At 52.2% G+C, this 23,184-nt stretch overlaps 2 protein-coding genes and 1 long non-coding RNA gene across 4 annotated transcripts; 2 read left to right on the top strand and 1 right to left on the bottom strand.

The window, feature by feature from the left end:
* The first annotated feature begins 288 nt into the window (after nucleotides 1–288).
* Nucleotides 289–16,463, top strand: Slc44a4 (solute carrier family 44, member 4). 2 transcript variants are annotated; one of them, XM_063279012.1, is made up of 21 exons: nucleotides 289–386; nucleotides 2,551–2,599; nucleotides 3,512–3,585; nucleotides 3,711–3,789; nucleotides 4,449–4,548; nucleotides 4,630–4,752; nucleotides 5,164–5,224; nucleotides 7,227–7,317; nucleotides 7,400–7,483; nucleotides 7,688–7,923; nucleotides 8,018–8,117; nucleotides 9,541–9,636; nucleotides 9,857–9,956; nucleotides 13,380–13,630; nucleotides 13,720–13,814; nucleotides 13,909–14,012; nucleotides 14,123–14,196; nucleotides 14,492–14,562; nucleotides 14,666–14,760; nucleotides 14,837–14,921; nucleotides 16,219–16,451. In XM_063279012.1, exons 1-21 carry the CDS (start codon nucleotides 353–355, stop codon nucleotides 16,338–16,340), a joined length of 2,124 nt encoding a protein of 707 aa, XP_063135082.1. In that variant the 5' UTR covers nucleotides 289–352; the 3' UTR covers nucleotides 16,341–16,451. The 2 variants fall into 2 exon arrangements, with proteins under 2 accessions (XP_063135082.1, NP_997706.1); NM_212541.1 differs by having other exon boundaries at nucleotides 346–386; nucleotides 9,541–9,633; nucleotides 9,854–9,956; nucleotides 16,219–16,463.
* Nucleotides 6,213–18,593, bottom strand: LOC120098979 (uncharacterized). Its single transcript, XR_005497808.2, has 6 exons — nucleotides 18,459–18,593; nucleotides 16,207–16,311; nucleotides 15,340–15,474; nucleotides 14,466–14,717; nucleotides 14,088–14,173; nucleotides 6,213–13,306 (listed from the first exon to the last, which is right to left on the bottom strand). It is a non-coding gene; the product is annotated as an uncharacterized LOC120098979 (long non-coding RNA).
* Neu1 (neuraminidase 1) lies at nucleotides 17,817–22,080 on the top strand. The gene is made up of 6 exons (NM_031522.3): nucleotides 17,817–18,140; nucleotides 18,506–18,698; nucleotides 19,037–19,299; nucleotides 20,710–20,892; nucleotides 21,017–21,239; nucleotides 21,336–22,080. Exons 1-6 carry the CDS (start codon nucleotides 18,000–18,002, stop codon nucleotides 21,560–21,562), a joined length of 1,230 nt encoding a protein of 409 aa, NP_113710.2. The 5' UTR covers nucleotides 17,817–17,999; the 3' UTR covers nucleotides 21,563–22,080.
* The last annotated feature ends 1,104 nt before the right edge of the window (nucleotides 22,081–23,184 follow it).

Genomic DNA, 23,184 nt, shown 5'->3' with positions numbered 1-23,184 from the left:
TGTGTGTGGGCTGCCACCTGGTGGGAGAACAGCTTTGGGGCACCCACTGGCCACAGGGGTCTAAGGAAAGAAAAATCACAACCTAGAGGTTTGGCTGTGCCACAGTTGAAGTACTAGGAATAATTAATGCAGTGTTTTCTTATCAAAGTACTCCAGTTTCTTCCTGCTGCAAGCAGCTCCTGTGGGCCCAGTCCCTGGGCTGGTTAGGAGTTGAGATCTGAAAAAGGAACCGCGGAGGACCACAGGCAGGGGCGGGGCTATGACGTCTGGGAGGGGAGGGGCGGGAGGGGAGGGGCGGGCGGCAGGTGAGCGGCTAGGTCTCCCTGGCTCCAATCACTCCGGAGACTGAGCCATGGGGAAAAAGCAGAAGGAGAACGAGGCTTACGGTAAGGCTGGGGTTAGAGGCCTGGGCTCTGGAGAGAGGTTGTGGTGCTCTGCCATGGCGGCTGAGGTTGGAACCTGACAGAAGAATGGAGTCCTGGGTCCCTGAGGAGAGGCTACAGGAAAACGGGAGTCGAGGAAAAGAGAATCAGGTCTCTCTGGGAGGATGGTCTGAACCACTGGAAAGGTCTTGCATACTTAATGGAATCTGGATAAGCAGGAGTTGGGGCTGGCGTCTGTGTGTGGCCGGAGGAGGGAGGAGGTCAGGCCTGGAGTATAGGTCCCTGAGGGCAAACAAAGCCTGTATGTTAGGAGGCAGGTTAAGGTCTTGAAGTTCTGGACATAGACTCCAGCAGTGTCCGGTGCTGTAGAACCTCCAAGAGTTGAGGCTGGGGGCTCCTGTGAGTCGGGGAGTTTGTTTAGACTTTGGATCTCGCAGGAGCACAGGTTGCTGGGGAGGGGTCTGTCAACCTATACCCTGTGAAGAGGTAGGGTCTGAGACTCCGGGGGTCTATGTGAAGAGTTGGGGAGATGGGCCTCTCTAAAGTCCTTTGAGGAGTAGGGGGCTGGAACCCCAAACGTCTACGGTCAGCCTGCCAGGATTCCTGTGAAAGTGGGAGACCTAGGACCCTGAGCTGCTGGGGTCTGCCTGCTAGCCCCCTGGGGTCTGTGAGGAGTAAGGACTGTGGTGGAGAAACAGCTGACACTGCCTTAAGGTTTCAGTTGGGAAAGTGTGTGTGTCGTGTATCTGCAGCTCTTTAAGTAATAGGGGCCAGGGCTGTGGAGGGTGAGGCCTGAGGCGAGAGAAAGCAGGGGAGGCCTCTGTTTGCAAAAGTGAAAGGGCTGGAAATCTTTCCCCCAAATCCTGAGAAGCATGAGACTGGACCGGGAAGAGAGGACTGAAAGGGTTGGGCCTCCTCTAGGTGGGGCTGGTGTCCCCTAGGAGACAGAGTAATGGCCACAGAAACTTCCTGGAACAGCCTTGGGTCAATCATTGACCCTGTGTCTGTGAGCCCGGGTGGGACAGAGTACAGAATGCCCAAGAAAGAAGATACCTGCCTCAGGCTAGCCCAGCCCTCAGCTGTCCCTCAGTGTCCACCAGGACCCTGGCAGCCTGGCCCCACCTCCTCCCCTGTGTACTCAAGGAGGACCAGGAACAGGACGTGGCTACAACCACAGCAGTTGGCTCAGGTGTCAATCTGGCTGGCTACCCAGAGCTGTGTGGTAGCCTGGGGGGCGGGAAGAGGGGGGGTCCTACGGAGCTCCCGTTGTCCTGCAGGGTTTCATAGCTCCGACCATCCTATCTTTGTCATATCCTTCGGCCAGAGGGCTGAGATGAGTGACTGTCCCCTGAGGGGGCTCCCAAACTGGATGTTCCAGACACGACTTAGAACGGGCGGTAGAACAGAGACAGAACTGGGGTCTGAGAGCGGCTAAGAGGGAGTCCCAGAAGTTGGGTCTCATTCTACTCAGATGCCCCGAGGTGTGAGTCAAAAACCTTTAAGAGCCCCTTTCAGAAGCGTATCATAAAAACCAATCAGGGTGGGATTGGGGATTTAGCTCAGCGGTAGAGCGCTTGCCTAGCAAGCACAAGGCCCTGGGTTCAGTCCCCAGCTCCGGAAAAAAAGAAAAAAAAAAAAAAAAAAAAACAATCAGGGGGCTGAAGCGGGTTCCAGGCCAGCTTGGGGAACTCAGCAAGAGCTTGTCTGAGATGCAAAGTATAATTACAAAATAAATGGCTATGGTCTGGAGGTGGTGGCGCATGCCTTTAATCCCAGCACTTGGGAGGCAGAGGCAGGAGGATCTCTGAGTTCAAGGCCAGCCTGGTCTACAGAGATAGTTCCAAGAAGTCAAAACTTCACAAAGAAACCCTGTCTCAAAAAAAAAAAAAAAAAAGGAAATAAAATAATTGTCTGTGGCTACAGTTTAGTGGCAGAGCCCTTGCCTCACAAGTAAGAAACCATAGACTTGATATCACCTCCCACTTGTTATAGGGTAGTAGCCACAGTAGGCAACCATTGGGCTGCTCTCTGGCCAGGATACTGCTGACCCAGGTCCCTGGTGTCCTATTAGTCAGCTAGACGGACGCCTGAGACTAAGGAGTGTCTGAGAGGGACCCAATGAGGGCAGAGAGACCCCTAATGCCTCATTCTCCACTCCCCCCTCCAGGGAATTCAGCCAAATACGACCCCTCCTTTCGAGGACCCATCAAAAACAGGTGAGTTGTGGGCAATGCCCCGAGGGATGTGGGGAGGATTTGGTTTGTCTTTGATGCAGGAACCTGGCCCACTGAGGCATCTGTGTTGTCTAGAAGGACTTGAGGGAACTCAGGGTACTGGGCCATCCTACTTCTTGACTTGGGTGCCAGCTACTCAGGTCTGTATACATTTGAAGAAAAGTCACCCAGAGAAGCAACTGCACAGGCTCTGTGTGTGTGTGTGTGTGTGTGCGTGTGTGTGCGTGTGTGTGTGTGTGTGTGTGTGTGCCTGTGTATGTGTGTGTCTGTCTCTGTCTCTTTCTCTCTGCCTGTGTGTGTGTGTGTCTGTGCATGCGTGTATATGTGTGTGCGCGTGTGTATGTGTGTGTCTCTGTCTCTCTTTCTCTGCCTGCCTCTCTGTGTCTATGTGTGTGTGTGTGTGTGCGCGCGTGCGTGTATATGTGTGTGTGCGTGTGTATGTGTGTGTCTCTGTCTCTCTTTCTCTCTGCCTGTCTATATGTGTGTGTGTGTCTGTGTGTGTGTGTGTTATTATCTGTGCTGTATTTCAGCAGGAGACTCTCCATCCTAAGAAAAGCTTCCTTAAAGTAGATAAAGAATGCCAATCTTGCCAGACAGTGGTGGCAGGCATCTCTAATTCCAGCGCTCAGGAGGCAAAAGCAGGTAGATCTCTGAGTTCAAGGCCAGCCTGGTCTACAGAGCGAGTTCCAGAGAAACCAGAGCGACACAGAGAAACCTATTCTGGAAAAACAAACAAACTGAACTAAACTGAAGAAAAGAAGGCCAATCTTCCTAGCATTCTACAGTCTTCTAAACCATAACCCACCCCCAACCATGCCCCACACTTACACCTCCAAACTCCCCACCCCATGGTTACACACACCCCAGCTCAGACAGACGTCCGTCTCTCCCCAGGGGCTGCACAGACATCATCTGCTGTGTTCTCTTCCTGGTCTTCATCTTGGGTTACATCGTAGTGGGGCTTGTGGGTAAGTTTCTAGCTGCCCAGCGCTGGGGCCGAGGGTGAGGACAGAAACCCAGGGAGAGATTACCCCATAGCTGCCTGCCCCCAAGTCTCCACCTTCCTGTGATCCCTTTGTGTCCTTGTCTCCAGCCTGGGTGTACGGAGACCCTCGGCAAGTGCTTTACCCCAGAAACTCCACAGGAGCCTACTGCGGCGTGGGCGACAACAAGTGAGTAGGCACTAACAGGATGAGGAGCGGGAGACAACCCCAAGGCACACAGCAGGGCCTGGCTGGCTCCAGCCCCAGCCTCTGTCTCCCTGAACTCAAGCATTTCTGCGTCACACCAAGAGCCCTTCCTTGTCCAGCCTTCCCAGGACTGGGGCCGGTGCAGAGCCCGTTTTAAGTGCATAAGCTTAGAGTTCAGACATCGCTGTGAGTCTCCACAGGATACTGTGTGACCTTCAGTAACTTACGCAGCCTCTCTGAGCTTAAACTTCCTCAGCCAAACAGCTGAGTCCCCCCCAGAAGGCATGCAGGAAACGCAGGGTAAATAATAAGGCAGTTACAACGCTCTGGGAAGGCGGGGTGCTTCACACCCAAACTGCTAAGCCTCCTGAGGTGGATTCTGTCATTTCCTACGAGGAACGTGAGGCCTCGTTAAAGGCCATAAAGCTACCTTACTAGGGGGTTGTACCTCAGAACCAGTACGGCCAGCCACACATTGTATTGTGAGTACCTAGTTGTTCTAAGTCTTCCTTATCTTCCCGGAGAAGCTGGGCCAGGAGCTGGATTTAATGAGGTTGGTCCCCAGTGCTATCTCTGTGCTAGGAGAATGACACTCTGTCCCTGCCCGGGCCCTTAGGCACACACAGCCTCTCTTCCTCTAGGGATAAACCCTACGTCCTGTACTTCAACATCTTAAGCTGTGCGGCGGCCATCAACGTCATCTCCATTGCTGAGAATGGCCTACAGTGCCCCACACCCCAGGTCAGAAGCCAGAGCCTGCCTGAGCCCCACCTGTCCCCAAGGCCCTGGGGACCAGTCCCTTAGCACATTCTCTATCCACAGGTGTGCGTCTCTTCCTGCCCACAGACCCCGTGGGTTGTGGAGGGGTTCCAGCTCTCAAACACAGTCGGTGACGTTTATAAAGAATACAGGAACTTCTGTGTACCAGCGGTGTCCCCAGATATGGTAAATGCTGGTGCCCATGGCATCACCAGGCCAGAGAGAACCCATAATGATAGTAGAGGTAGAGGTCGGTCTCCAAGGAGGGATGGGCCGGTCTGAGTCTTGAAGTGGTAGAAGTTGTGGAAGATGAGGTAGTGGTGATGGTGGTGATGGTGGTGGTGATGGTGGTGATGGTGGAGTTGATGGTGGTGTTGGTGATGGTGGTGGTGTTGGTGATGGTGTTGGTGATGGTGATGGTGGTGGAGTTGATGGTAGTGGTGGTGGTAGTGGTGGTGATGAAGGTGATGGTGGTGGAGTTGATGGTGATGATGGTGGTTGTGGTGGTGGTGGTGATGGTGGTCGTAGTTATGATGCTGGGAGTCACAGCTCCCTCATTCTGTTCTGTATCTGAGCCTCTGTCTGTCCTCTCTCCAGGTAGTGATGGACAGCCTGCAAAAGGGACTCTGTCCCAGTTTCCTCCTTCCTTCTACTCCAGGTAAGGACCAGGTACTCCCCCCCCCCCACACACACACCCAGGCCTCAATCCACCCAATATTTTCATTTCTCAAACGAGGAAAGCAGGCCCAGAAGCAGAGAAGCCACTCAGCATATCAGTGTAGCTCAGAAGTGAGCAGTAGGCCTTCATCCCCCTGTCTCGGGACCCTAGAGTCAGACCCTTGGTGCCTAAGTGAGGCTGTGCACCAGGTGCTGGGGACAGATGCAGGGACGATAGAAACCACGCCCTGCTCGAGCTGCACTCTAGGTGGAGAGATCAGAGATACAAGAGGCTGATATGGCATGTTCCCATAATTCCAGCTAATCGGGCCGCTGAGGCAGGAGGAAAGATGTCAAAGACAAGCCTGGGACACTTAGCAAGATCCTATCTCAAAACAACAATAAAGCAGGGCCAATGAGGTGGCATTGGTGTCAGGTAAAGGTGCCTGCCGCCAGGTCTGAGGATCTGAGTTCGAACCCTGGGACCTGTATGGTGGGAGAGACCGCACTCCTAAGACAAGCTCTCTAAGCACCGCAGGCTTCACACGACCCACACGCGTTCACACCCAATAAATAGATGTCATAGTGTTTCATTTCTTAAGGAAGGTGAGTGGCGGGCGTGCAGAGCACCGTCCTAGCTTGTGCAACGCTGTCAGCAGAGACGGATCAGAACAAAAACGACAAGGAACGTCCGTGCGAAGCTATCAGGAAAGTGTGCGTGGAGGAGCCGGAGAGGCCCTCAGCACTTAGGAGCTGCTGGTTGCTCCTATATGGGTTCTGGGCACCCACAGAGCGGCTGGAAAATATCCGTAACCACGCAGACGCTCTGACACGCTCTCCTGGCCTCCACAAACACAAGTTACACTGTCACTCAGATGCTCAGACCCACGTGCCGGCAGAGCATTCAGATTCCTGGAAGGAAAGGGGCTGGACAGCCAAGGCGCTACATAGTAAATACCCTGCCTCAAAAACAAAGCAAAATAGATACATCTTTTAAAAGTTTTTCTTTTTTAAACAAAATCCATAGGGATGAATGAAACTGAGGAAAATATAGCAAACAGATACCTTTCCAAACATTACAGGTGTACCTGGCTGCTTAAGCCAATCACCATGGGTTTTTCTGAGGCACACACTTTTTCCCCTCTGCCAGGGTGACTGGTTTGGTTTATTTAAAGATAGAACATACTCTGTAACCCAGCTGGCTCCACACTGGTGATTTTCCTGCCTCAGCCTGACCCCACGCTGAGATGACAGATAGGAATAGCCATGTCACCCAGGCACCATCATGTCACCTCCCTTTATCTTTCCTATTTGTCTTCTCTTTTTCTTTCTTTCTCTCTCTCTCTCTCTCTCTCTCTCTCTCTCTCTCTCTCTCTCTCTCTCACTTTTAGTAGAAGATATTTTTAAATTTTGGTATGAGAAAGGATAAGTTTTCAAGGCAAGTATGATAGAAAGGGCAGCTTCAAAACTGACAGATGTGGTTTTTAAACTCAAGCGCTTTCCAGTGGACAGGTCTCAGGCCAGTTACTCTCTGTGTTTTCTTGACATTGGGATGTCAGTGATAAAATAAACCTGCCCGGCTACATGTGGTTCCAGAGCCCCATAACAGACCCAGCTAGAGATGCAGATACAGAGATGGGACGGGGGCTGCCCTGAGACTGAGGGGGAAGTTTCTGAAGAGGCTACTTAGAGGCCCCTCGAGAGCAGAGGTGTAGAATGTACAGAGAATCCTGGACCTGGAAGCATGGCCCAGGGACATGCAGAGCAGAGGGACTGAGGAGAGGAACAGTGGAATGAGGAAACCATAAGTGTCCTGATCTCACCGGCACAGCGAGGTCAGGGCTGGAAAGAATTGCAGGGGCCCCGGTAATGGGGTGCGAGGACATCTGACCAGTGCTGGGGAGGGGAAACAGGCTGCAGCACCCCATCCACCCTTACTCCCTGTCCCCTCAGACAGAGGATCAAAGAGACTCCTACCCAGCAGCCCCTGTTCTCTCTTCCAGCTCTGGGACGTTGTTTTCCGCTCCCCAACATCAACTTCACATTACCTGAACAGTTACAGATCAATAACACCACTGTCTCTAAAGGAATCAGGTAGATGGTACCCTCCGTATCACCTGTGTCCCCGTGTCCCTTCTTACCCTCAGCCCAATCTGACACCATCCCTCCCCGACAGTGGCCTCCTGGACAGCATCAATGCCCGGGATGTCTCTGTGAAGATCTTTGAAGATTTTGCCCAGTCCTGGTACTGGATTCTCGTGTGAGTCCACAGTTTCCCCACCCTTCCTGATACTCTTTCCCCAAGTCTACATGTAAAGTGGTCAGGGAGTGGAGCTCAGAGTGGACCCTGAGGCCTCTCAGAAGACGGATCAAATCTATGGATACCAGGGGTTGCAAGGAAAGAACCCTGGGGAACTATGAAGGGCTTGGGAGGCCACCTCTCATGTATGTTCCTTCCCTGCAGGGCGCTGGGTGTGGCCCTGGTGCTAAGTCTGCTGTTCATCCTGCTCCTGCGCCTGGTGGCGGCCCCCCTGGTGCTGCTGCTGATTGTGGGGGTGCTGGCCGTGCTGGCCTATGGTATCTACCACTGCTGGCAACAGTACCGAGAGCTGCGGGACCAGGGTGTCTCCATCACCCAGCTAGGCTTCACTGCCAACCTCAGTGCCTACCAGAATGTGAAGGAGACATGGCTGGCTGCTCGTGAGTCCCCTGACCATCTCCTCCGTGTGCTGGACGCCCAGGGTTGGGTGGCCCTGGCCCTGACCCAGGACTACCACCCGCTGTCTCCCTGCAGTGATTATCCTGGCTGTCCTGGAGGGCGTCTTGTTGCTCATGCTCATTTTCCTGCGCCAGCGGATCCGGATTGCCATTGCTCTGCTGAAAGAAGCTAGCAGGTCAGAGCCTGCCTGTGAGGGAGAGGGGACTCAAGCAGGGGTGCTGGCCTGAGTGGGGTAACAGGAACCCCAGAGGAGAAAGATGGGTAGCACTGCTGAATTTCAGCCTCTGTGTGGGTGTGTGTGGGTGTGTGTGGGTGTGTGTGGGTGTGGGTGGAAGGATTGGTGGGTTGAAACAGGGTCTCTCTGTGCAGCCCTGGATGTCCTGGAACTCACTCTGTAGACCAGGCTTGGCCTCGAACTCACAGAGACCTGCCTTCCTGTGCCTCCCGAGTGCTGGGATTAAAGGCATGCACTACCACTGCCCGGAGAGTTCCAGCCTTTTAGGACCTCAGTTTCCTTGTCTAGTTTGTTTTGTTGTCCTTGGGAGGGGGGAGGTTTATTTATTTGTGTTTTACGTATGGGCGTTTTCCTAGAATGCATGTCCGTGCACATGTCTGGTCCCTGTGGAGGACAGGAGAGGGCGCTGGATCCTCTGGAACTGGAGTTACAGACAGTTCTGAGCAGCCATGTGGATTCTGGGAACTGAGCTCAAGTCCTCTGGGAGAGCAGCCAGTGCTCTTAACTATGGAGCCATCTCTCCAGCCCCAAGGGCTTTTTGTTTATTTATTTTGTCTTTGAGACAAGAACTCATACAGCTTAAACTAATAGCATGGAGCAACTGTGTAACTGAGGCTGACTGCAAACTCTGGGTCTTCCTTCCCCACAAGAGGGTCTCGGGAAGCATAGGCTGACCTCAAACTCACATAGTTGAAGATGACCTGGAACCCATCCTTCTATACCTGCCTCCAGAATGCTAGGGTTTTAGGCAATGCTGGGATGGGGGAGTCTAGCTCAGGATCGCCTCCTCTGTCATCATGCCCCACCCCTGTCACTTTTGCAACGGTAACCCAGACCGGCCTCAGAGCGGCAACCCAGCTTTCTCAGCCTCTCGGGTACTGGAATTGGATGAATGTCCCACCACCCTCAGGCCCCTATAACAGCAGTCTAAACCTTGCATGGTGAGGACTGGAAGCGTGGTGTGGACTAAGGGTGCAGGACTCTGGAGGCACTGGGAGCTAAGGTGCTTGCTGGGTGAAATAGCTGGGGTAGTGGAGATAGGAGAAGCAGGGGCTGCCAAAGCCACGAGGGGGCACACCTTTTGGGGTTCTCTTCCCTTATATTCCCTGAGCGTCCCAGGTGTCTTCTGTGACTCCAGTCTCCCTATGGGTCCCTTGAGCCTTATTCGGTTCACCCGGCAAGTCTACAGCGTTCCGCTCCCAGAACGAGGCGCTGGCTGGGTTTATGGATGTGGAAGAAAGCTGCAGTTCTGTTTCTGGTCTGGGAAACAAACAGACTCGAGGAAGGGTCCAGCCAGGGTCAGGCCTGGGAGCGGATGCACAGGGCTGAGGTCCAAGAGGACTCTACTCTTGTCTTCCTACAGAGCTGTGGGACAGATGATGTCAACTATGTTCTATCCTCTGGTCACCTTCGTCCTCCTGGTCATTTGCATTGGTTACTGGGCCGTGACAGCTCTGTATCCTTTATGAAACCCCCGCAGGAGAGCTTGGGAGTGGGGTGTGGCACAGGACATGTCCCATGAGGGACTGTGAGGTGACTGTATTGTAAGGGTGAGCTTGGGCTGAATGCCAACCCTCTGTGGGGGGCGAATAATCTGCATTAACCCCAGGAGCAGCTATTTAGGGGTGTCCTCCAATTGACAGCTGGCATCGAGCTTTTTCTTGACTCACCTCTGGGTACCTGGCTACATCCGGGCAACCCCAGTACGTCTATTGGGTGCATAACACCAGTACACCGGGCTGTGAGAAAGTTCTTGTGAACGTGTCCTGTGACCCCATGGTGAGAGGGAATAGGGTGGGTGCTGAGGGGACCTTGGGGGTCAATTAGCACAGATTTCCACTAGTGCACTAATACCTAAGAGGGTGCGGACTCTCACATGGATGGATGGGATCTCCCTTAATTTGGAGTCCACTTTCCACTGTGGAAAGTGAGGTGGACACCGGAAACCCAAAGAAAAGGTGGGGCAGCCTTTGCCTCTAAGGCCGTTAAATGGCTCCTCCTTCTCTTCCTGTGGCTCCACCTCCTGGCTTCTCCTCCTCTTCCTGTGACTCCTCCTCCTTTTCCTGTGGCTCCACCTCCTGACTCCTCCTCTTCCTGTGGTTCCTCCTCTTCCCGTGGCTCCTCCCCCTGTGCCTCCTCCCCCTGTTCTATACATTGGAACTGATCCTACCCCTGTTTCAGGGGCAATTTAGGAGTTGTAATGGCATTGGGTATGTCTAGTGCTGTGCCCAATGCCTGCCCACTGATAGCCCAGCGGGCTGGACGCTTCCGTTTCCCTCTTCACGTCCTGGGAACGGAGCCCCAGACAGTGGCACTAGGAAGTCCACAGGAGGGCCTCCTGGAGGAACTGGGAGGCCTGTTGGTACTTCCCGGAACTTGAGAGATGGAGGTGAAAGATCAGACTTTCAGCTCCAGTCTGAGGCCAGTCTGAGCTACGTGAAGCCGTCTCTAAGAAGCATAGGAAGAAAAAACAAACAAACAAAACAAGCCACTAATCCCAGCATCCTGAAGGTTAAGAGTGGGGATTTTAGGGGCTGGGGATTTAGCTCAGTGGTAGAGCGCTTACCTAGGAAGCGCAAGGCCCTGGGTTCGGTCCCCAGCTCTGAAAAAAAGAACAAAAAAAAAAAAAATGGGGATTTTAAATTCAAGGCCATCCTGGACTACATAGGGAGACAGACCCTTATATATGTCAAGAACCCTTACATACTAAAAGAGGAGGAAGGCCTATTTAGATCTGTAAAAGACCCCACTGCGTTCTGTGCTCAGGAGGACCTGGTTTTCTTTCATAGCTCACCCTCTACAATCCCACAGTGGTCTGCTAAGGGCAAGTGGATTTTTATTTCCTTTTTCTTATATGAATCAGGGTCTCACTCTATAGCCCTGCCTGTCCTGGAACTTAATATGTAGGCCGGGCTGGTCTCAAACTCACACAAATCTACCAGTCTCTGCCTCCTGAGTGTTGAGATTAAAGGCGTGTACCACCATACCCAGCTTTACTTCAAACATAGCCTCTCACACTCAGAAACCATGAAGCTCGTATAGTCATATTTTCTGCATTTATCTAGTTTTTTTTTAATTATTAACTTATTTTATTTATATGAGTACACTGTAGCTGTCTTCAGATATACCAGAAGAGGGCATTGGATTCCATTCCAGATGATTGTGAGCCACCATGTGGTTGCTGGGATTTGAACTCAGGACCTCTGGAAGAGCAGTCAGTGCTCTTAACCACTGAGCCATCTCTCCAGCCCTAGTTTTTAATTGCTCCTTTTCTGCGTGTGATTACGGGCAGTTCTGAACATACGCAGGAGTGACAGAAGGTGGTGAGTTCCTGCAGCCCTCAGTTTCCTCTAAGAACTCCTCCTCCTTCCCTTCCTCCTCTTTGCAAAGCTAGAATTTGAGCCCAGGGCCTCAGGCATGAGCTACATCCCTAACCTTCCTCAGGGCTCAACTTTTACCCCCTTGTCTTCATCTATAACTTTTGTTCTGGAGTTCTGGTGAGTCCTAGATAAGTTCCCCATCGTTAAGATACAACCCCAGCTTCTGGGTGTTAAAAATGTTTTCTCTTCCCTCTCCCCCTTTTTAAAATTACTATATCTTTTTTATTACTTCCCACATGTTATTATTATTTCATTTCGTGCACACGGTGTCTGGCCCACATGTATGTCTATGCTCAGCATTGTACTTGCTGTCCAAAGAGGCCAGAAGGGGGCATCAGATCTCCTGGAACGAGAGTTATAGATGGTGGTGAACCATCTGTGTGGACGCTAGGAACAGAACTCTGGTTCTCTCGCAGGAGCAGCCAGAGGCATGACATGGCTAGCTTGCCTTATCTTTGTTCTTTCATCTCTTCCTTCTTTCTTTCTTTTTTTCCAGGCTGACCTGAAATGTACTCTGTAGCCCATGCTGGCTTCATATTCATGGTGATCCCCCTGCCTCAGCTTCCTTGAGTATAGGGGTAAAGTACCACATAGGTCAGGTAGTTTGAATACAAACTCCACCCTGCCACTTTACATGTAAATAAGGTGGATCTCAAACAGCGTTTTCTTGCTTGCTTGCTTGTTTATTCATAGACAGGGTCGGGTGTAGCCCAGGCTGGTCTGAAACATGCTATGTAGCCAAGGACGATCTTGAACTTCTGATCCTCCTGTCTCTACCTCCCATCTGCTGTGACTACAGGTGTGCCCAAATATGCAGTTTTTAAAAACTGATCTGTATACATTGGTGTTGTGCCTGTATGCATGTCAGTGTGAGGGCGTCAGACGCCGTGGGACTGGAATTACAGTCAGTTGTAGGCTGCCATGTGGGTGCTGGGAATTGAACCTGGTTTGCTCTGGAAGAATAGTCCGTGCTCTTAACTGCTGAGCCATCTCTCCAGCCCTCATTCAGGGTTTTATGTGGTGGCTTTGTGCATGCTGGGCAAGCACTCTATCAGCTGATATAATTCCCCAGTCCCTCAACAGAGAGCTCAGAAAGCGGGGCAGTGGTAAAAAGTTGTCTTCTGTTCCTGAAGCCCCAGGTTCCACACTAGAAATAATAGGGAAGAAAGGGGTTGCGGGGGTGGATATTAATAACAAAAGCAGGGCATGAAGCTCAATTTTGTGTGTGGGTTTTTTAGGACGTGTGAGAATTGGTGTTCAGTCCCAGCTGCATACACACACATACCTCACACTCACACATAGTCTACACACTTACATACACATACCACACACACATGCATGTACCACACATATATACACACACATGCATATACCACACATACACACATATATAACACACACACAACACACACATATACCACACACATACACACATACCTCACACACATACAACACACACATGCACCACACACACATGCACATACCACACACACATACACACTGTAATTGTTTCGTCATTACAGAGAACAAAGTCACTTTAGTATGGCTAAATCCCCACAGTATGTTCAGTCCCTACAGAGCCTTCTCCAGAAGCAGGCTGCTGGGAAAGCAAGAAGGAGAGAGCAGGTTGAAACCACCCACCCCTGGTGCTTGCCTTGTGGGTAGCTCTTGTGCCAGTCTGGAAGCCAGGAAGCTGCTTAGACACACCACGACGATGGCGGCACTGAGGTGGTCTGAGTCTGGAGGCCACTAGGAACAGGGAAGGTCAAAGATTTGCCTGCAGCTCCCGGGCATGAACTTGCTGTGTCCTTGTCACCTCCAGGCCCCATTGAACTCCTCGTGCCCAGAGCTCAAGTGCACCTTCACAGGCTACTCGTCCTCAGGCTTAGCCCAACGTTCTCTCTTCAACCTGCAAATCTATGGAATCCTGGGGCTCTTCTGGACTGTTAACTGGGTACTGGCCCTGGGCCAGTGTGTCCTCGCTGGGGCCTTTGCCTCCTTCTACTGGGCCTTTCACAAGCCTCGAGACATCCCTACTTTCCCCTTGAGCTCAGCCTTCATCCGCACACTCCGGTAAGCCAGGGGCAGCCCCCTAAGGAAACGTTAGTTCTAGGAATACCAGGGGTGCTGGGGCACCTCGACTCACCTAACTCCCTCTGCAGTTATCACACTGGCTCACTGGCGTTTGGAGCCCTCATCCTGACCCTTGTGCAAATAGCCCGGGTTATCCTGGAATACATTGACCACAAGCTAAGAGGTGAGCATGGGGGAGGCTGACAGCCAGAGCCTTGGAAGGGCAGGCGGACAGGCAGAAGCCGGGGCAGCTAAGCGTGAGCTTCCTTTGTCCCCAGGATCCCAGAATCCTGTGGCCCGCTGCATCATCTGCTGCTTCAAGTGTTGTCTCTGGTGTCTGGAGAAGTTTATTAAGTTCCTCAACCGTAATGCCTACATCATGGTGAGCACAGCCTCAAGCAGCCCCTTGCCCTGTGCCCCTCCGCCCCGGGTCCCGCCAACACTCGGGCAAGCTCACCAAAGGTGTGGCTCAGACCTTCCTGCTCCTCTCAGATCGCCATCTATGGGAAGAATTTCTGTGTCTCCGCCAAAAACGCCTTCATGCTGCTCATGAGGAACGTTGTCAGGTCAGGCTGCTGTGCCCCGGTGGGGTCCCCTACCCATTTCTCCCACCCTGTGCCTGGTCCAATCCCGTTCCGTCACCGTGTTAAAATGGGAAGGGGGGGGGTGGGGATTTGGCTCAGTGGTAGAGCGCTTGCCTAGCAAGCGCAAGAGCGCAAGGCCCTGGGTTCGGTCCCCAGCTCCGAAAAAAAGAAAAGAAAAAGAAAAAAAAAAAAGTAAAGAAAAGAAAATGGGAAGGGGGTCTCACTGCTCCCAGCCCTGCCAGGTCCCTCACCCCACTCTGTCCTGACTTCCATGTAGGGTAGTCGTCCTGGATAAAGTCACTGATTTACTGCTCTTCTTTGGGAAGCTGCTGGTGGTCGGAGGTGTCGGTAAGGGTCAAGACCCGGGCTTACAGCGTCAGGCGCCCCCTAGGGGTGCAGGAAGGGGGGTCCTCAGCAAGAACAGCACTGACCGCAGGACTCTTTCCCACAGGTGTTCTGTCCTTCTTCTTTTTCTCCGGTCGTATCAAGGGACTGGGGAAAGACTTTAAGAACCCCGACCTCAACTATTACTGGCTGCCCATCATGGTGAGTGACACCTCTCTCTGTCCCACCCACATCCCCAGAGGAGCCTAGGGGTCCCAATCGGTCTTGTCTCTTGCAGACCTCCATCATGGGAGCCTATGTCATTGCCAGTGGCTTCTTCAGCGTTTTTGGAATGTGTGTAGACACGCTCTTCCTCTGCTTCCGTGAGTGTCCCTCAACCCCCCACCCACCCTCAAGCTCTTGGTCCCCCGGCTTCTCTTGGGGACCAGTTGCTTGTAGCTTTGTGAACTAAAAGAGCCAGAGGGAATATCTTCAGACGTTCTAAGGCTAGAGGTTTAGGGAAGAAAGAAGGGAACACACCCTGGGCATTCTGAGATGGGGGAGGAAACCTCAGACGGAGGCCTGACTAGGAAATGTAAGTAGAGGTTAGCCACAAAACACTTCCTAGGAGGTAGTCACAGTGTGTGTGGGGGTGGGGTGGGTGTTTCTTCCTTCTTTTATTTTGATTTTTTTTGGGGGGGGAGGCATGCATAGAGGTGAATAAGATCATACTATATAGCACAGGCTGACCCAGAACTAAGTCTATAGCTAAGGCTGTCTCAAAGTCATGATCTTCCTTACCTCAGGCCCCAAGTGCTGGAATTATGGTGATTTTTTTTTGTCCTGGTGATGATGGTGGCTGTGATATAGAAGCCAAAGCCTTGTGCCTGCGAAGCAGGGACTCCCCCACCACAGTGCTGGTCCCCAAGCTGTGCACTGCGCAATGGACATGAATATTTTATTGTTTTATGGTTTTTGTTTGTTGGTTAAATTTTATTTATTTACGTCCAGTCTCTCTATGTATCCTTGCCTGGCTCCTGCTTGCTATATAGATTAGGCCGGATCTGACTCAAAACAATCTCCTGGCCTCTGCCTCCCAAGCGTTAGAATCATGGGTATGCACAACCGTTCTCAAGACAGAGTTTTGCTGTGGAGAACTCAGGGGCCCGTGTATTCTAAGCCATCCCGTGTCCGCCTCCTAAATGTCGGGATTACAAACAAAAGCCACCATGATGGACTAGCATGCAATTTTTTAAATTTATCACCATATGACATATACAATTTTCCTATGACATATACAATTATTTTTTTAAGATTATTTATTTCATGTATGTGCGTATACTATAGCTGTCCTCAGACACACCAGAAGAGGGCATCAGATCCCATTACAGATGGTTGTGAGCCACCATGTGGTTGCCAGGAATTGAACTCAGGACCTCTGGAAGAGCTGACAGTGCTCTTAACCACTGAGCCATCTCTCCAGCCCTGACAGACACAATTATTTGTCCTACTTTATGTGAGGAAACAGGTTATGCAGCGTGCCAGGGAGAGTACATCAAACTGCCTTAAGTGGCCAGACAGGAAACCAGACTGTTTGGTTTACACATCCTGGATTATTTTGCGGGCAAAATGGGGTGCCATTATCATGATCCACCCTCACCAATCTACCTTGCCTCTCAGTTGAGGACCTGGAGAGGAATGACGGTTCCCAAGAGCGGCCATACTACATGCCCAAGGCACTCCTGAAGATTCTGGGCAAGAAGAATGAGGTACCTACGGGGGGAAAAAACAGGAAGAAGTGAGAGACTCATCGTGACCCACGACTGCAGCCCTCCTGTACAGAAACCCTGCCATTGATGCCTTGAGAATCATAATTTTGTAGAAAACAGATTTTATTAAAGATTAATATTTTATATTCTTGATAAGTCCTGACTTTATTTCCAGTCCAAACTCACTTCCTTTTTTATTAAAGTCCAGATTGCCATCGCATGGTTTGATACCCAGGGAGAAAAATGTGTTCAGTGACTAAGGCTAGGAGACTGGGGGCGTACGTAACTCAGCTGATAGAGTGTTTGCCTAGCATGGAGGGGGTCCCCAGATTCAGACACGACTGGGACTCTCATGCCTGTAATCCCCACACTTGGGAGGGAGAGGCAGGGGCATTGGGATTTCCAAGTCATTCTCTGTTTTGAGACAGAATTTCTCTGTGTTGTCCTGGCTGTCCTAGAACTTACTCTGCAGACCAGGCTGGCCTAGAACTCACAAAGATCCACCTGCCCCTGCCCCTGCCCCTGCCCCTGCCCCTGCCCCTGCCCCTGCCCCTGCCCCTGCCCCTGCCCCTGCCCCTGCCCCTGCCCCTGCCCCTGCCTCTGCCTCTGCCTCATAGGTGCTGGGATCAAAGGTGTGTACCACCACTGCCCAGCTAATATTACACTTACAATTTTTTGTGTGTGGCTCTATTTTCACTCATTCATTCATTCATTCATTCATTCATTCATCAGTTGCTTATTAGTTTTAACCTAGTGATTCTAATAAGTGTTACTCATGTGCATTGGGCATTGGGGTCATCATGGGCATTGGGGTCATCCACTGGGATGTAGGGTACCTACCTACCACAGTCACACTCCTGAAGAAAAGTGCCTTTTCCTCCCCTAGCAGCCATCAACTGCCAAGAGCTCCTCAGCTAGGAGCAGGGATTCCTAACCCATTACAGGGGTGTGTGTGTGCGTGTATGTGCGCCTGTGTGTGTAACCCAGGGGCTATTGTATGCTAGCCAAGCATTACCACTGAGCTGTATGCTCTATGTTATGACTAATGTCTGGCTTATAAACTGACTGTGTGTGACTAGCCCTGTCAGCCCCACCGGGCAAGATGGCTGTGAGAGGCTGGTGCGAGTTTTTGTGTCCACGTCTGTGGCATGTGTACGTGCGCGTGCGTGAGCGTGTGCGTGCTCATCTGTGGTGTGTGTGGGGTCCCCTAACCCAGTCTGGCCTTGAGACCCTATTTGTTGAATTTCTGATCCTCCGGCCCCCATCTCCTGAATGTTGGGATTACGGGAGTGCACCATCACACCTGATTTAGGACTGAACCCAGGGCTTCATACAAACTAGGAAGGCGCTCTACCAACTGAGTCACATGCCACCCCTAATCTGTCTCTTCCACAAGGTAAAGAAAGGTTCGTGCCTTAGTAGCCGCCGGTTGCTTTAAAACATGCCCCGCCCCTTCGTCGCGTCGCTGGTGTCAGAGCCAGTCAAAAGGCTCACACAGACTGGGGCCGCCTCTGGGTCACATGCGGATGTCGGACAGCTGGGTGGACTAATTGGAGTCGCGGCAGCGTGGACCAAGGCCCCCTCCAAGGGGAGGGTTCGGAGTGACGTGCGCGCTTTTAAAGGGTCGAGGTCAGCTGACCGCTTGCCACCGGTGACCACTTCGTGGACGGGGATTGGGGATTGCGGGGAGCCATGGTGGGGGCAGAGCCAAGCAGACCCCCGGGACCACCGAGCTACTGGACAGGCCGGCGGGGTCAGGGGCTCGCAGCGATCTTCCTGCTCCTGGTGTCCGCGGCGGGATCAGAGGCCAGGACAGAGGATGACTTCAGCCTGGTGAGCCCTGCTGCACCTGCAGAGGTGGCCACTGCCCAGCTCGGCCACTCCTCCGCACGGCACTCCTGCCCCTCCATCCTCTCCGAACCCCTTTTCATCCTTTGACCCCTTGGCTCGTTATGGGGTCCTCTCCCATCCCTGAGGGTTCGTTCCTTCTCTCCTCGCAGCCTTTTCTTCCTTAGGAGCTTCCAGGTTCCGCCCATACTCTTGGGTTCCGGGCTCCCATCTCTTGTTCTAGGACACCACCACCCCTGCTCAGGCTCCCCATTACCCTCTCTTACGGGAGCCCTGGCTGGAGCCCACCCCGGTCTTAGGTACCTTAAACCTCACTAAGCTTGCGTTCATTGAGGTGTCCTTCTGCGCAGGTGCAGCCGCTGGTGACCATGGAGCAATTGCTGTGGGTGAGCGGGAAGCAGATCGGCTCCGTAGACACTTTTCGAATCCCGCTCATCACAGCCACCCCTCGGGGCACGCTCCTGGCCTTCGCTGAGGCTAGGAAAAAGTCTGCATCCGATGAGGGGGCCAAGTTCATCGCTATGAGGAGGTCCACAGACCAGGGTACAAAGGTGCCCCGGGTGGGTGGAAAGAGCGGATGTTGGGTTGTATGGGTGGCTGGGGTAGGGAGTTGGGGGTTCCCTTCACCAGTCCAACCGCCCAGAGATAGAACTTTGAGGCCTGAGTCCCTAAGGAGTTAGGGCAACCAGAGGGGGGAAAGTTGTCTGGAGCACAAACTGTAACCACCAAGGTATTGACAACGAGAATTAGGTCGCTGGGGGAATTAGTAGGAAATAATGTTAGAGAAAGAAGAAAACATGGTTCTGAGGCCACCCTGAGGTCCCTGGGGAGAGGCAGGAAGTAAACAGAAAACGGTACGATTTTCTTTTTTTATCTTCTAGGTAGCACGTGGTCCTCTACGGCTTTCATTGTAGACGACGGGGAGGCCTCCGATGGGCTGAACCTGGGGGCTGTGGTGAACGACGTAGACACAGGAGTGGTGTTCCTCATCTATACCCTCTGTGCTCACAAGGTCAACTGCCAGGTGGCCTCTACCATGCTGGTTTGGAGTAAGGATGACGGCGTTTCCTGGAGCCCACCGCGGAATCTCTCCGTGGATATTGGCACAGAGATGTTTGCCCCTGGACCCGGCTCTGGCATTCAGGTTTCACCCTAGGGATAGGAAGAGGGCACGATCCCGCGAATCAGATTTTTTTTTTTTCATAAATGAGAGAAAGTCCTTGGAGGAGGGCGTTCTGCAAGTTTCCATCTCCACTGTGGAGATGAAACTACCATTGACATCTCACATGGAGACTGTCTGTTGACGCTCTGTCCTTAGCCTGTGCAGGGTAGAATTGGGTGCTATTGGGCAGACACCAACCTGTATCCCAATACCCAGGGCTCGACAGAGTCCATGAGTGCAGGTTAGCCTGAAGTTCCCAAGGCTAGCTGGGCACTTGTACACTTGTCCAGTGATGCGTTCCACATGTCCTGGGGGACTTCCAGGGAAGGGCAGTGGGAGGGTGAGAGAGCCAAGCATGACACGTGTGTGTGTGTGTGTGTGTGTGTGTGTGTGGTGTGTGTGTGTGTGTGTGTGTGTGTGAAAATGTCAAGGTGAAGCCCATTTCTTGCATGATAATCAACAATTTACTTAAGAACAAAGACCTAAGGCATAAGACAATAGACATCTCTATGAGTTAAAGGCTAGCCTGGGCTACATTGTAAGTTCAAAGTCAGGTTACAGAGAGAGACAATCTCAAAACGGGGTGGAGGATGGAAAAAGATAGTATTGAAATTGGGGACATTTCCAGCCCTCGGGAGGCAAGGGCAGGCAGATCTCTGAGTTCAAGGCCAGCCTGGTCTACAAAAGAGCGTTCCAGGCTACACGGAGAAACCCTGTCTTAAGGAGAGAAAGAAAAGCCTACACGTCTAGCATCAGGCAGTAGAATGAGGAAGACTGGGAGCCAAATAGTCAGCCTTGGCTATACAGTGAGTTGGAGGCCAGCGTGGGCTCCCTTTTTATTCAAGTAAATAAATATTTTGAATTTAGAGAGATTTTTTTTTCTTCTTTCTTTTTTTTTCGGAGCTGGGGACCGAACCCAGTGCCTTGAGTTTTTTTTTTTTTTTTCCAGAGCTGAGGACCGAACCCAGGGCCTTGCGCTAGCTAGGCAAGCTCTCTACCACTGAGCTAAATCCCCAACCCCTTAAGAGAGATTTTTTTTTTCAAGTTTAAAAAACATTTTTTAAAGGAGTTTCATTAACAGAGAGCTATGAACTCTTACCACTGAGCTGACGTATACTCTCAGCTCTTTTACTATACTTTTTATTTTGAGACAGAGTCTCGCTAAGTTCCCCAGGCTAGCCCCGAAGTGACCCTGTGGCCCAGGCAAACCATCTTCAGTCCTCAGCACCCTAAGTAGCTGAGATTACAGACCTGGCACGACAAAGCTTCTAAATTTGGGCAGTGTCTGCAGGAGAACAAAAGGGCCCAGCGTGTCCTCACTCTTGGAGCTGCCAGCCCTCTGCCTGAGCTCCACAGGAGCGCCTCTGTGACACCCACGTCCTCTTCTTACAGAAACAGCGGGAGCCTTGGAAGGGCCGGCTCATTGTGTGTGGACACGGGACGCTGGAGCGAGATGGGGTCTTCTGTCTCCTCAGTGATGACCACGGTGCCTCCTGGCACTATGGGACTGGAGTGAGCGGCATTCCCTTCGGCCAGCCCAAACACGATCACGATTTCAACCCCGACGAGTGCCAGGTCAGGAGTCCACGGACTGTACCCGCCCACACCACGGCCTTCCCCGGAGAGCCATGTCACGCCAAGACCCAGCTCTGGCCTCCTCAGCCTCCCCAGGTTCTCCTCTCCTCTCCCCCCACCACAGCCCTACGAGCTTCCAGACGGCTCAGTCATCATCAACGCCCGGAACCAGAATAACTACCACTGCCGCTGCAGGATCGTCCTCCGCAGCTATGACGCCTGTGACACCCTCAGGCCCCGGGATGTGACCTTCGACCCTGAGCTCGTGGACCCTGTGGTAGCTGCAGGAGCGCTAGCCACCAGCTCCGGCATTGTCTTCTTCTCCAATCCAGCCCATCCCGAGTACCGTGAGTGACTGAGGGTGGAGTGGGTGGAGGGCGCCCCGTCTAAACAAGGCTTGGCCAGAGTGGAGACCCACCTCCCTTTGACTGTTGCTCTCTCAGGAGTGAACCTGACCCTGCGCTGGAGCTTCAGCAATGGCACATCCTGGCAGAAGGAGAGGGTCCAGTTGTGGCCGGGACCCAGCGGCTACTCATCCCTGACAGCCCTGGAAAACAGCACGGACGGGAAGAAGCAGCCCCCGCAGCTGTTCGTTCTGTACGAGAAAGGACTGAACCGGTACACGGAGAGCATCTCCATGGTCAAAATCAGCGTCTACGGCACGCTCTGAGCCGCGCGCCTAAGGACACCAAGTCCTGGACCCTGACTTCACAGCTCTCTGGACCGTGTGCAGAGGGTGCCTGAAACACAGCTCTTCCTCCGAATTCCCCTTCAACGGGGAAGTCACTCCGTTATGACTTAACGCCCAGCTTCCTCTTCCCAGAGAGGAAGTCCCTCCCTCACCAGGAACACTGTTTTTCCAGAATGTTGGGGATGGTCCCTGTCCATTCTCCTCCAGGACAGCGGAGCTGTTCCTTTCTGGGACAGGATGGGGGAGGGGCTCCCCCTGGAGAGGTGAATAGATATGAACTCAGGGAACTGGGAAGGCCTGGTGTCCTAGGGTATTGGAGGCAGGTACTAGATGTGATTGCTGAAAGTCCCCGGGGCAGAGTGTCCTTTCAGTGCAAGGATAAACACACACACACACACACACACACACACACACACACATGTGCACCCCCTGATTATTTATGAATCGAAATATTTGTGACTTAAAATTTTTAATGCAAAAAAAAAAGTGTTTGTGGAGTCTGTGCTTCTGTCCATTCACACTTTCCAGATTGCCTCATGGACACTGGAGAGACAGGGTGGCAGTTGGAAGAGGAACTGATCCTCGCCGCTGCTGTTCACAAGTATCAGGGAGCTGTTTATATATATATATATATATTTTTTTAAAGATTTATTTATGTGAGTACATTGTCTTCAGACACACCAGAAGAGGGCATCAGATCCCATTACAGATGGTTGTGAGTCACCATGTGGTTGCTGGGAATTGAACTCAGGACCCCTGGAAGAGCAGTCAGTGCTCTTAATCACTGAGCCATCTCTCCAGTCCCGATATTTTCTAAGCTGGGGTGGCATAGGAAATAGGAAACAGCTGTGTAACACCAGACAGGAAGCCTCGTCAGCCCAGCCTATGAGGAAGACAGTCTGTAAGAAAGTAGCAGGCAGATGCTGCCCGTGTCGGGAGAGAAGAACCCTTCTCCATGTGGGAAGGAAAGGTGGGCGCTAAGCACGTCGGCTGCCTATGATCCTGCACTACTGGCTTGCCAGTGTAGCTCATTGGTAGAGCTAGTTGGAATGCCTAAGACTCTGGGTTCAGCCCTTGAGGGGGGTATGTGTTCATTGAGAGGAAAGGTGACATGTTCTGTAGAGGCCAGAAGACAGCCTACTGGAGCTGTCTCCTCCACGATGTGAGTCCTACGGAATGACCTCATCATCAGAGCTGGGGGCCAGTGCCTTTGCCGGCTGAACCATCTCTGCTTTAATTTTTTTTAAGACTATTAAGGACTGGGGGGTTCGGGTTATGATCATTTCAATTGGAGGGCCATTTTTCTTTTGACGTCTCTTCCCTAAGAAAGGTTGAGATCATGTGTTCTGTGTGATAGAGGTATAACGTCAGCAGGGAGGGATTGAGTGCACTGTATCCAGAGTTTTTACTGGGTATAGGGGGTGATAGTACAGCCCGGTGCTTAGCACTTCAGCATGCACAAGGCCTCAGTCAGTGCATGCATGTGCGTGCACACACACTGGCACACAGGTACACACACACATACTGGCACATGTGCATACACACTGGCACATGTGTATACACTGATGCACAGGTACACAGACACACTGGCACACACAGGT

The sequence above is a fragment of the Rattus norvegicus genome, chromosome 20 (genome assembly GCF_036323735.1).
Source record: "Rattus norvegicus strain BN/NHsdMcwi chromosome 20, GRCr8, whole genome shotgun sequence".
Lineage (NCBI taxonomy): Eukaryota > Metazoa > Chordata > Mammalia > Rodentia > Muridae > Rattus > Rattus norvegicus.
This window is presented reverse-complemented; position numbering and strand designations above follow the sequence as displayed.

Bases quoted from the DNA above. Each gene is read 5' to 3' on its own strand.
- Neu1 (NM_031522.3), top strand. From the start codon at position 18,000: ATGGTGGGGGCAGAGCCAAGCAGACCCCCGGGACCACCGAGCTACTGG. The intron at 18,141-18,505 runs GTGAGCCCTGCT...CCTTCTGCGCAG, and splicing joins CAGAGGATGACTTCAGCCTG to GTGCAGCCGCTGGTGACCAT. The intron at 21,240-21,335 runs GTGAGTGACTGA...TTGCTCTCTCAG, and splicing joins TCCAGCCCATCCCGAGTACC to GAGTGAACCTGACCCTGCGC.
- Slc44a4 (NM_212541.1), top strand. From the start codon at position 353: ATGGGGAAAAAGCAGAAGGAGAACGAGGCTTACG. The intron at 8,118-9,540 runs GTCAGAGCCTGC...GTCTTCCTACAG, and splicing joins CTGCTGAAAGAAGCTAGCAG to AGCTGTGGGACAGATGATGT. The intron at 14,761-14,836 runs GTGAGTGACACC...TGTCTCTTGCAG, and splicing joins ATTACTGGCTGCCCATCATG to ACCTCCATCATGGGAGCCTA.